At 40.0% G+C, this 13,268-nt stretch overlaps 1 protein-coding gene across 1 annotated transcript in view; it reads right to left on the bottom strand.

Moving 5' to 3' along the window:
* Positions 1–439: 439 nt before the first annotated feature.
* Positions 440–13,268, bottom strand: part of TGM6 (transglutaminase 6) — a 35,597-nt gene continuing 22,768 nt past the window's right edge. Inside the window, exons 10-13 of the mRNA XM_006044870.3 lie at positions 9,468–9,809; positions 2,590–2,744; positions 2,092–2,225; positions 440–927 (exon numbers count right to left, since the gene is read on the bottom strand). Of these exons, the coding sequence (XP_006044932.3) occupies positions 774–927; positions 2,092–2,225; positions 2,590–2,744; positions 9,468–9,809 (785 nt within the window). The 3' untranslated portion in view covers positions 440–773. The remainder of the gene's footprint in view (positions 928–2,091; positions 2,226–2,589; positions 2,745–9,467; positions 9,810–13,268) is intronic.

Raw genomic sequence — 13,268 nt, 5'->3', positions numbered from 1 at the left:
TAAACACTTGGTGTACTGAGCTGGTCATATGTGACCATAGCTAGATTAGATTTGGGGCTCTATCCCCCAACACTCGATGATCCCTCCTCTATCTTCAGCTTCTTTTAGGCAGCAGTAACCCTCCCCCGGCCCCCAGCTGCTAGGCCTGTGTCTTCACTGAGGGAAATTCTCACATCACTTTAAGCCCAATGCTTTTCAGGAACATGACTTTGGGGTATAATTTTGCTGGTGTAAATGGCATGTACATGGGCCCCAGATCTGCCTCTAGCTCACCCCATGGTCATAAGCAAGGTTCTCTCCTCAGTGTAGGGTGGAAGTGTTGAGGAATGTTTAGGTGTCAGTGCCAACACTTTTGGGTTCCCTGTCAGAGCTAGGAGGAGTTTCTTGATCTGGCTGTGGTCAGAGCATTGAAGAGTTGAGAGACAAGCAAGGTGAGCACAGGGATCAGCCAGGGTGACGGTGAACTGGCAGGAGGTGGCACAGCTGGGTGGGCCAAGGTTACTGTGACTCTTAATTCATCAGTCTCCCAGCAGCGAGGGTGATGAGATGGAGGTGGGAGACCCAAAGTTTAAGGGTTACTGAGTCTAACACCTCATTTTACAGACAAGGAAACTGAGACTCAGGAAAGGAGGGATTTGCCCAAGTTCACAGAGTAGGGCAAAAGCTGAAGTGGGACTGGAATCCAGGCCTCCTGACTCCCATATGGGAAGGGCAGAGAAGTGGACAGGAGAGGAATAGGGACCTTCTCTTCCCTTCTCAACCCTTCATGCCTGTCATTTAGCTGTGGCCACGTGGATGATCACAAAGCCCTTGATGTCCGGGAAGTGGGGGCTGACGAAGTCTACCTGTAGCTGCCGTGGGCCGCTCTTGAAGGGGGTGATCTTGAATTGGACCGAGGCCTTCTCTTGGGGCTCCAGGCTGGGCACACTGGGGAAAGAAGATGGAAGAAAGACAGACCATCAGTCCTGTCTCCTTCCTGAGCCTGGTCTGCCAGTCCATGGCACTCCAGAGCCCTCAGGATCAAGGTCATACTTTGTGGCTTGACATTCAAGCCTTTCAATGTGCTTTCAGCTTAGTCGTCCCTTCCATTACTTCTCACTTATTTCAACCAGTCAGGCTAGTCTCCTCCCCGTGCCCTGAACATACCTTATACTTACCCTCCTCTAGGCTTTTGGATGGATTGTTCCTCCTACCTAGGGTGCCCTTCCCATTCCAATTACATCCAAGGCCCAGATTAACTTTTTCTTCTTCCAGGAGACTTTCCTTGACAATACCAGCCAGAGAGACCTTTGACTGGGAAGGTCTCCACCCTTCTTGATACCTGAAAAGCTCCCCAAGTCATCATTTAAAGTCCAGTTTAAATATCAGTTCCGCTGGGGCTTTCCCCTGGTCCCACCCCACTCCCACTCAAAGGCTGCCTCTGAGCCCCTAGATTTTGGGGAATCCATCCTTTTGCACAAATCACACTGTCTTCATTTGAAGGGCCATATGTTGCTAGAGTCCTTCTCCAGGCAGAACTCCATCTGTTCATCTTGGTGTTTCCAGCAGTTGACATATGAGTCAGGGTACAGGACCATGTGAGTGTGACTGAGCGAATGAATGAAAGAATGAATGAGTGAATGAATGACTGAGAATGAATAAACAAATAGGTGAGTACACAGATAATTCGAATATGTGTGAATGAGTGAATGAATGTATAAATGAATAAATGAGTGTGAATGAATAGGTAAATAAGTGAGCGAATTAAAGAAATAATATGGATGAATGAACAGGTCAAAACTGAGTTGAGCAGATAAATGAATGAATGAGTGAAAACATGACTAGAAGAGTGAATGAGTGAGTGAAGGAGAGAGTAAATGAATAAGAGTGAGTAAATGAACACATAAATGGGTAAATGAGAGAAAATATGAATGTGAATGAGTGGATGAGTTACATGATTGAATAAGTTAAATGATTAAATAAATAAATGAAGAAATGAAAGACTGATGTGTCTAGGCAGTGGGCTGGTTTCTCCCTCCTCCCCTTGCTGGCAGTGTCTTTACGGCCCGTTTTACATGGAAGGCATCCCTCCCACCCCAGGCTGACACTTACTTGATGCTGAGCTGTCCCTGGAGAAGGCCACTGCCCTCCACCATCAGCGTACAGTCTTTCACTCTCTCCGAGAGCGGGTTAAGCACCATCACTTCTACTGCAACTGCCACCCCCACCACGGCCGGGCCAAGCACCTAGAGGGACAATATCCATAAGTCATACTCCCTCCTCCTCATTCTCCCAGGAAACCCATGATCCTGGCTGGGTCAGGGAATGGGGAGTTAAACTTGGCTATCCTTTGCTTCTACCTACCCCATCACTGAGTCAGTCAGTCAGTTTAGTCACTCAGTCGTGTCCGACTCTTTGCGACCCCATGAATCGCAGCACGCCAGGCCTCCCTGTCCATCACAAACTTCCCCCCTCTCCATTCACACCACTTGTCCCCACCCTTGAGAGCTGAAGCTAGAGCTAAAAGCACAAATCCCCAGCCTCTGATGCCCTCCTTCAGATCTGAAGGGGGCCTGCCAGGAATAGGTGGCCGATTCAGACGGTAGTCACCTTGATGGTAATGAAGTCCTCCAGAGTAATGTCCTTCTCCACCAGGAGCTTCTCTCCTTTGGTCACAAGGCACATGGCAGCCAACAGGATCTTCTTGTCCTCTGTCAGGTCTTCCTTATATTGAGAATAAGATATTGCAATTGGGATCTTTTTCTCTGGAAGGGAAAGCAGAGGTGGGAGTTGGGGGTCCAGTGTTCTTTTTCAAAGAACCCAGAAGAGGAACTCTATGAACCTTGCAACCAATGTGAGACAGTCATTATTATCATCAGTTCACAGGTTAAGAAACCTAAGGCTCAGAGAGGGTAATTTCTTGTCCAGTGTCACAGAGCAAGTACATCAAGGGGCCAGGATAAGGTAGGATTCAAATTCAGGCCAGTCAGCTACCATGACACCAGACTGTCTCTCTAAGAGCTTCTGGAGATGTGTTTAAAATTCCCCCAATCATTTCAGGTGGAGATATCACAATCCATCAGTGATTCATCCATCAGGAATTCACTCACTGTTCAATGAGCACCTACTATGTCCCAGGTGCAGAGAAGAAGGAGGCCAAAGGCCTCCGTCAAGCTTCCTACTCAATGAGGCCAACTCCTTACAGCTTCTCTAAATCGTCTCTCCCCAGTAAGGCCCAGTTCCACCAGCTGCGGAAAGCCTTCACTGATGCACTTACCCAATGATCTTGTGCCCTCTGCCTTCGGAGTGCCTATGGTTCTGACCATGTCTGTCTCTTTCTCATCAGCTACAAACTCCCTGCTTATGTAATCTCTTCTTTTGAGCATGTGTCACACAGGCCATAGGTGACTGTTAGTCATATATATATTTGATCACTGTATATTTTTTCTTTAAGGTACAACACATTCTTTCCAGTTTGCCTAAGCTCTACCATCCCCTACTGTTCTATTGCCACTGCTTCCTTTATTTCTGTTTCCTTCCTGTCCCCAAAGGTGTCTGAATATTCACCCTGTGGGAAACATCCATAAATGTTTCAAACTCTCTGTTCCTCAGAGCTTTGCGTATAATACATGCTTCTTGAAAGATCCACGAGTCAAAGTTCTACCTTAACAGGTTCTCTAAGTCTAGCAGGTTCTACCAGGAGAATCTTTACTACAACAATAATAATAATTAATAATTTTAAAAGCTAAATTTTACTGAGAGATTAAAGTGTGCTAGGGACTTGCAAGCACATTCGGGGATTATCTCATTTAATCCTCACAACAATTGCATGAGCAAGTATTATTATTCCCATCTTATAATAACATCAACAATACTGATGATCACTACCATAAATTAAATGTTCTTTAGTGGTAGGAATTGTTAGAAATACTTTATATATGTTATGTCATTTGTTCCATGTATGGTAGGAGATAAGTGGTTCTCAAAGTGTGGTCCCGGGGCCAGCAGCATCAGCATCTCCAGGGAACTTATTAGAAGTGCAAATTTTATGGCTCCAGAGTAAAGAATCACCAGATGCTCCCACTTATGCACATGAAGAGAGCTTTGGATATTAGTTCAGACCATGGGAGAAGGGAAGAGAAAGACTGTTCCATACAATATTCAGAAGAGAGCTTCATTAAGTTCTCTGGGTCATGAACTCCATTGACAATCTAATAAAAGCTGAGACTCTTTTCATTAACAAATGTTCCCAACAGTCCCATCAACCATTAGATAGAACTGATGACTATAGACTACTTCATCCAACAAGAGCAGAATACACATCCTTCTCAAGTTCATACTGAATGTTCCCCAAGAATGATCACATTGTGGGCTATGAATAACACATGAACAAATTTTAAAGAATAAAAATTATACAATGTATCCTCTCAGACCAAAATAGAGTTAAACTTGATATCAGTAACAGAAAGATAGCTGGATGACTCCAAAATATTTGGAGATTAAGCTACACACTTCTAAATGACAATTAGGTCAAGGAACATACATCAAAAAATTTAAAAACATTTTGAACTAAATGAAAATATAACAATTTGTGGAATGCAGTAAAGCATTGCTTATGTAGAAATCTGTAGCACTGAATACAGATATTAAAAAAGAAGAAAGACCTAAAATCAACAAATCATAAATTTCCATCTTAAGAAATTAGAAAAAGAAGAGCAAATTAAATCCAAAGTAAGCAAAAAAAAAAGAGAAATAAAATTTAGAAAAAATTTAAATCAGAAATCAATAAAATTAAAAATAAGAAATCAAAAGAGAAAATCAACAAAACCAAAAGCTGTTTTCTTAAAAAATGATCAATAAAACTGATAAGTCTCCAGCCAGGTTAAATAAGAAAAAAAGAGAAGACACAAATTACTAATAACAGAAATGAAAGAGGTGATATCACTATAGGTCCCATGGACATTAAAAGGATAATTAATATTATGAAGAACTATATGCCCACAAATTTTATAACCTAGATGAAATGTACCAATTCCTTGAATACATTTTCTGCCAAAAGTCACAGAAGAAGAAATATACAATCTGAACAGGTCTATTTTTATTTAAGAAATCAATAGTGAATCAAAGAATCAATAGTGAATAACCTTTTAAAACATAAAACATCGTGCCCAGATGAGTTCACTGGTGAATTCTTCCAAGCATATAAGGAAGAAATGCCATCAATTCTCTACAAACTCTTCCAGAAGATGGAAGCAGAAGGAATACTCCCTAACCCATTCTATGAGGGCAGCATTACTCTAATACCAAAACCAAAGACATTATAGGAAAAGGAAATTATAGACCAATATTTCTCATGAACACTGATGCAAAAATCCTCAGCAAAATGAATCCAACAATGTATAAAATGAATTATATATATTGACCAAGTGGGATTTATTACAGGTATATGAGGTTGGCTCAACATTCCAAAGTCAACTAATGTAACCTATCACATCAATAGACTAAAGAACAAAAGTCACATGAACATATCAGTAGATGCAGAGGAAGAATTTGACAAAATCTAGCACCATTTCATGACTAAAATTCTCAGAAAACTAGGAATAGTTGAGGAAGTTTTCAACTTGACAAAGAACATCTACATAACTATTAGTCCATAAAAAACAAAAAAAAACCTACAAAAACCTACAACTAACAACATACTTAATAGTGAGAAACTCAAAGCTTTCCTACTAAGAAGGAACGAGGCATGGATGTCTTTCTCACAACTCCTTTTCAACACTGGACTAGAAGTCCCAGCTAAGACAAAAATACAAGAAAAGGAAATAAAAGGTGTACATATTTGGAAGAAAGAAATGAAACTGTTCATAGATGACATGATCATCTATGTAGAAAATCTGAAATAATCAGCAAAAAAACTCCTCAAAGTAATTATACTAATTACTAATTATAGCAAGGACACAAGATATAAGGTTAACATGCAAAATTCAATCACTTTTTAAAAATACCAGCAATAAACTAGTCAATTTTAAGTTAAAAATGCCACTTATATTAGCAGCACCAAAATGAAAAACTCCGGCATTAATCGAACAAAATATGTCAAAGATATACATATATCAGGAAAGCTAAACAAACAAACAAAAAAACTGATGAAAGAAATCAAAGACTAAATTAATTAATGGAGAGATATTCCATGTTCATGGATAGGAAGACTCAATACTATCAAGACGTCAGTTCTTCCCCACTTGATCTACAGACAAGGTAAACCCATCAGAATCTCAACAAGTTATTTAATGTATTTCAACAAACTGATTCTAAACTGATTTATGTGAAGAGGCAAAAGACCCAGAATAGTCAACATCATATTGAAGGAAAAGATGAACATCAGAGGATCAACATTACCTGACTTCAAGACTTAGTATAAAACTACAGTAATCAAAACAGTGTGGTATTAATGAAAGAATAGACAAATAAATCAGTGGAACAAAACAGAGCTCAGAAGTAGATCCACACAAATATAGCCAGCTGATCTTTGACAAAGGAGCAATGCAAATAAAATGGAGAAAAGATAGTCTTTTTAATATATGGTGCTGGAACAACTAGACATCCGCATTTAAAAACAGATTCTAGACACATACCTTAACCACTTTATGAAAATGAAATCAACATCGATCTTAAGCCTAAATGCAAACTGTGAAACTATAACATGTCTAGACAATAACAAATGAGAAAACCTAGATAATCTTGGGTATGATGATGATGACTAATTTTTTAGATACAACACCAAAGGCATGATCCATGAAAGAAAAAATTGATAAGTTGCATTTGATTAAAATTAAGAACTCCTGCTCTGTGGAAGGACTGTCAAGAAAATGAGAAGACAAGCCACAAACTGGGAGAAAATATCTGCAAAATACACATCTGATAAAGGACTATTATACAAAATATACAAAGAACTGAAACTTCAATAAGAAAATGAACAACATGATTAAAAGATGAGCAAAAAATCTATGCAGACAACTCACCAAAGATGTATAGATGCACAAGAAAAGATGCTCACGTCATACATCATTGTGAAATTTCAAATTGAAACAACGAGATAGGACCACATATCTATTAGAATAGCAAGAACCCAAAATACTGACACCATCAAATGCTGGAAAGGATGAGGAGCTCTTCATTCATGAACTGCCATTCATTAATGGTGGGAATGCAAAGTGTTACAGCCACATTGGAAGATAACTTTGGCAGCTTCTTAGAAAACTGAATATATTCTTATCATACCGTTAGCAATCATACTCCTCAGTATTTACCCATATAAGTTGAAAACTTATCTTCACACAAAAACCTGCACATGGATGTTTATCGCAGCTTGATCCATGATTGCCAAAACTTGGAAGCAATCAAGATATTCTTGATTGTGAATGGGTCAGTCAACTGTGATATATCCATATAAAGGAAATTCAGTGATGACGAGAAATGAGCTGTCAAGCTATAAAAAGCCATGGAAGAATCTTAAATATACCTTCCTAAGTGAAAGAATCCAATCAGAAATGGCTACACACTATATGATTTCAATGATATGACGTTTGGGAAAAGCAGAACTGTGGTGACAGTTAAAAGATCAGTGGTTGCCGGAGATTTGAGGCAAGGGAGGGAGAAGTAAATAGAGGAAGAGCAGGGAATTTTAGGGCAGTGAAACTATTCTGTGTGATATTCTAATGTTGGATACACGTCACACACTTGTCAAAACCCACGGAATGTACAATACAGAATGAACCCTAGACTATGGACTTTAGTTAATGATAATGTACCAGTATCAGTCAATTGTAACAAATGTACCACACTCTTGCAAGATGTTAGTAACACAGGAAGATGGGAGGTGGTGAGGGAATATATGGAAACTCTTGGGACTTTCTGATCATTTTTCTGGAACAAAAACTGCTTTAAAAAGACTGTTAATTTAAAAATTATAAATTTTTAATAAATTACATATATTAATAGTTACACCATTTGGCTTAGTAATTTCATTTTTGTGAAGCTATTCTGAAAAAAAGCAGCCCAAAAATCTAGACCAGAATACAGGAATTTTTTTCACCAGAGTGCTTGCTGCTACTGCTAAGTCACCTCAGTCGTGTCTGACTGTGTGTGACCCCATAGACGGCAGCCCACCAGGCTGCCCCGTCCCTGGGATTCTCCAGGCAAGAACACTGGAGTGGGTTGCCATTTCCTTCTCCAGTGCATGAAAGTGAAAAGTGAAAGTGAAGTCGCCCAGTCGTGTCCGACTCTTAGCGGCCCCATGGACTGCTGCCTACCAGGCTCCTCCGTCCATGGGATTTTCCAGGCAAGAGTACTGGAGTGGGGTGCCATTGCCTTCTCTGAGTGCTTACTTTAGTCTTTTTTAAAAAATAGCAGGATGGGGGACACAAGTACACTCATGACTGATTCATGTCAATGTATGGCAAAAACCACTACAATGTTGTGAAATAATTAGCCTTCAATTAAAATAAATGAATTAATTAAAAAATAGCAATAGATAATAACTACCTCAAAGAAGGTAACAGATAAAATAAATCACCATATATTTATTTACAGATTATACATCTGTTAAAATGATGTGAGTGAAGAGCTTATAAAAATATTTATATTATAATGTAATATGAAAAGAGCAGAGCACTAATGAGTTTTTCAAAAAGCAACAGGCTTTAAAAATTTGGAAGGAAAACATGTTAACAATTTGTAGGCGGGTGGCAGGATCATAGGTGATCTTTCCCTTGTGCTAAATCTTTAATGAATGTGCATTACTTTTAATAAGAAAAAAAGTCAGGAAAAAGTGTATGTTAATCAATAAATCCTTGTGAAGTGTTATTTTGTGATTTAGATTCTGTGAAAAATAAGTGAGAGAAAAGCAAAAAATATGGGACACCTCCTTCACATATTTTCACACCTTGTCAAAAAACACAAGCTTCACTTACTGGAAAAGTGGTTCAGAGAACAATGTCTTTGATTGAATCCTTAGGGTTCAGAAAGTGTATGAGAGAGAGAGGGAGAGACAGAGAATATATGGGATGAGAGGAGAGGGGAGAGGATTCAGGGTGGTTGTAGGTTGTGCCTGATGCCTGCAGAATTCTCAGGACAGGGTCTCACATAGGTAGGCACTTAATAAACACCTCTTACTGGTCTCTTGAGAAACACTAGAGCCAGATGAGCTCCAAAATTTGTTGGATTTTAAAAAGGTAACACAAGACATATTCCACATGTTATGAAATGCTCCCAGCAGGTATTTATTCATTGGTAAGTATTCAAACTGAGTAGGAACACTTGAGCATTACATGTTTGCCACGAGATGATTGTGCACTTTTATTATTATCCTTATTATTCAGTCCCTCTGAACCTCAGTTTTCTCATCTGCAAATGCTCAGAAATATCCCCTTCTCTTCTGGGTAAAGGGGCTGGGCCGACCAGGTCCCACCCAGCTGGGGCGTTCTTACCTTCTTCTGGCCCTAGCTTCACTGTGTGGGATTCGTGCAGGATCTCTGCCACTGGCCTGCGGGTGTAAAGGATGGTGGCACCGCTCAAGTTGACTTGGACCCGCTGGGCCCGGGAGGTGAGGCTGGTCAAGCACAGGGCCAGCTTCAGGTCATGGCCCAGCACCGGTGGCTCCAGCACCTTGAACTTGCCGGTGATGCTGGGCTTGGTGGCAGGCTCCAGGAGGTCATCACGCCAGAGACCACGGCTGCCCCCTCTGCGGACCCAGGCCCTCCTTCCAGAGGCTTCCACACTGAACAGCTTCTTCACGGCCTTGCTGTACACCTGCCTCTCCTTCCGGGACCCTGCAGGGCATGGGACATCATGAGGCAGGCACCATCTTCTCTGCCACCTCTCCCAGGGCCAGCTCTCCTCATTTCCCTCTTCTCTAAGCACAACCACTACTCCATCCCCACTTTAATTTACCATGGCTGTCGGAGGTCTCAAATTGGCAGCCCAAGAGCCATATGCAGACCTCAGCATTGTATTTGGATCTGGGACTACTTAAATAAAATTTTAATCAGTTACCAACTTCAGATTAGAAAATTTCACATAACAATAGAGATTGGTAGCCCTCTGACATATGGATGTGAAATCTCATATAATAAAGATAGTTGACACTTTTGTAGACTTACTATGTGCCAGGCACTGTGGTTCTAGATGATATATATATATGTGTATATATATATATATATATATATATATATATATATATATATATATATTTCCACCCTGGCCCAGGATGAAGGTACTATTATCATCCCAATTTTACAGATAAGGAACCCAAGGCACAGGAAATGAAGAAAACTTGTAAGAGAGCTAAAATTTAAACCCAGGCAGTCTGGTTCCAATTTCTGTGTTCCTAATCACCCCCTCTTCCCAACCTCTACATGGCAGTCATGGCCTCGAGCTGAGGAAGCTGTGCTTTCTCCGGATGGGAACATACTCGCTAGTTCTCCATAGTCTCCACCTGTAATTCTCCTGCTGCTGGTCTGCCACACTGGGGTGCCATCTGCAAGCTCCTGAAGACATGAGTTTAGGATCCCCGATCTCCTACTTTCCCTGTTGCTAGCACAGACCTGTCCTCTTTTTTGATCTCCAGACCAATATATGACTGGTCCACTGGCCCACTTCCACCCCTGGGATGTCCCACAGGCGCCTCCAACCCAACCAAATATGCCATCTTCTGCCTGGCAGCATTCCCGTGTCAGCAAATGGCTCCACTGTTTACCCAGCATACAAGTCAGAAACTGGACATGTCCTTGACTCTTCCCTCAACCTTGCTACCCACAATTGGTCAGGTGATAAGTTACGTCCAACATCCTCACTGGCTCTGGAAACTGCCCCCTTTCCCCCTCACTCCTTTCCCCTCAGACCACCATGTAAACTGTCTCACCCTCAGGATAGTTTGCCGCCAGGCGACTGTGAACTTTATTTTCATTTACAGTCCCTCCAAGTCTCCGTTTCCCGTCTATGAAGTGGGGAGAAGAGGTGCACAGGCGAGGCCTGAGCACAGTGCTCAGGAATGTTCCTCCCTTCTGGAGGATATGGGCTCTACGTCCACTCCAGTCTTTTTTCTACCCTGACCTGTTCAAGACCCATCTCTGATGCTTCCTCTTCCTTGAGCTCTGGGCTGTGCTCCTTCCCAAACGTTCTCCCAAGTACCTCACTACTGTGTGGCCTGGGCGTGAAGGGATTCGTGTGGACCTAAAGGTTCTTTAAGATGTCATGTTTTATTATTAAAATTTATGTGACGTTTTCAGTTTACTCCATAATTTACTTATAAAATATTTTTTACTAAGAAAATGTTTCTTTTCTCTGCCAAAAATTCTAATATGACTTTCTCAGGGAGGCCTTCTCTGACCACCTAATTTTTTAAAAACAGCTTTATTTGGATATATGTTAATTTACCAACACACAATGTACAGATTTAAAAGGACACAGGCCAATGTTTTTTTAATACATTCACTGAGTTGTGTACCCATCACCACAATCTAATTTCATAACAATTTCTGTCACCCTTAAGAAACTCTATGACCATTAGTGGTCACTTCCCATTCCTCCCTGCCCTGCCCCAACCCTAGGCAACTGCTATTTTAATTTCTAATTTGCCTATTCTGGGCATTTCATATAAAGGGAATCATATAATGTGTGGTCCTTTGTGACTGGCTTTTTTTCACTTAATATTTTTAAGGTTCATCAATATTGTAGAATATATCAGTACTTCATTCCTTTTTATTGCTGAATAATATTGCATTATTGGAGAAGGCAATGGCACCCCATTCCAGTACTCTTGCCTGGAAAATCCCATGGATGGAGGAGCCTGGTGGGCTGCCGTCTATGGGGTCGCACAGAGTCGGACACAACTGAAGCGACTTAGCAGCAGCAGCAGCAGCAGTGGATGTGAAGCAGTATGTTGTTGTGGCTTTGAATATTATTAATGCTGTTAAGCATCTTTTCATGTTTTTTGGACATGGGTATATTGTCTTCAGAGAAAGGTCTATTTAAATCCTTTGCCCATTTAAAAATTGGGTTATTTATCTTTTTATTATTGAGCTATAAGAAGTATTTATACATTCTGGATACAAGTCCCTTATTGGACACATGATTTGAAAATATTTTCTGTTCCATGGGCTATCTTTCTTTTTTCTTGATGGTACCATTTGTAGTACAAGTTTTTAGTTTTAATGAAGCCCAATTTATCAGTTTTTTCTTTTGTCATTTGTGTTCTTGATGTCATATCCAAAAAGGCTCTGTTAAACTCAAGCTTATGAAGATTAGCTCCTGTTTTCTTCTAAAACCTTATAATTTTAGCTCTTTGATACAGATCAGTGACCCATTTGAGTTAATTTTGTGTATGGTCTGATGTAAAAAGCCAGGTTTATTCTTGTGCACATGGATAATCAGAGGTCCCAACACCATCTATTGAAAAGGCTATTCTTATTTGCCCTTCATGGAATTGTCTTGACATCCTGTCAAAATCAATTGAGCATAACTATAAGGGTTTATTTCTGGATTCCTCATTCTTTTCTATTGATCTGTAAGTTCATTTTCATGACCGTATCACACTATCTGGGTTATTGTATATTTATAGTTAGTTTTGAATTTGGGAAGTTTGAGCCTTCCAACATTATTCTTCTTTTCTAAGATTGTTTTGGTTATTCTGGGTCTCTTGCATTTCCAAGTGAATTTTAGAAACAGCTTGTCAATTTTGGTAAAAAAAAAAAAAACTCAGCTGGAACTTTGATAAGGGTTTCATGGAGACTGTAGGTCAATTCTGGGGCATTGCCATCTTAAAAAAAAATCTCTCAGTCCATGAAAATGGGAAATCTTTCCATTTATAATTTCTTTCAACAATGCTTTGTAGTTTTCAGTGTACTAGTCTTGTTCTCCTTTTGTTAAATTTATTCTTAAATATCTTATTCTTTTTTTGCCATGCTGTGTGGCTTGCAGACCCTAAGTTCCCCAACCAGAGATTGAACCCAGGCCCCGCCAGTGAAAATACCAAGTCCTAGCCACTGGACAAACTACCAGGGAATTCCCAAAGTATTGATATTTTATTCTTTTGGATACTATTGTAAATGAACTTGTTTTCTTAATTTCATTTCAGATTATACATTTTTAGTATTTTGAAATACTATTAATTTTTAAAAATTGATTTTGTTTTCACAATTTTGCTGAAATCATTTATTGGCTCTATTAACTTTTAGTGGATTCCTTAGAATTTTATGTGTACAAGATTATATCATGTGCAAGAGATAGTT

This window comes from Bubalus bubalis, chromosome 14, assembly GCF_019923935.1.
Source record: "Bubalus bubalis isolate 160015118507 breed Murrah chromosome 14, NDDB_SH_1, whole genome shotgun sequence".
Lineage (NCBI taxonomy): Eukaryota > Metazoa > Chordata > Mammalia > Artiodactyla > Bovidae > Bubalus > Bubalus bubalis.
This window is presented reverse-complemented; position numbering and strand designations above follow the sequence as displayed.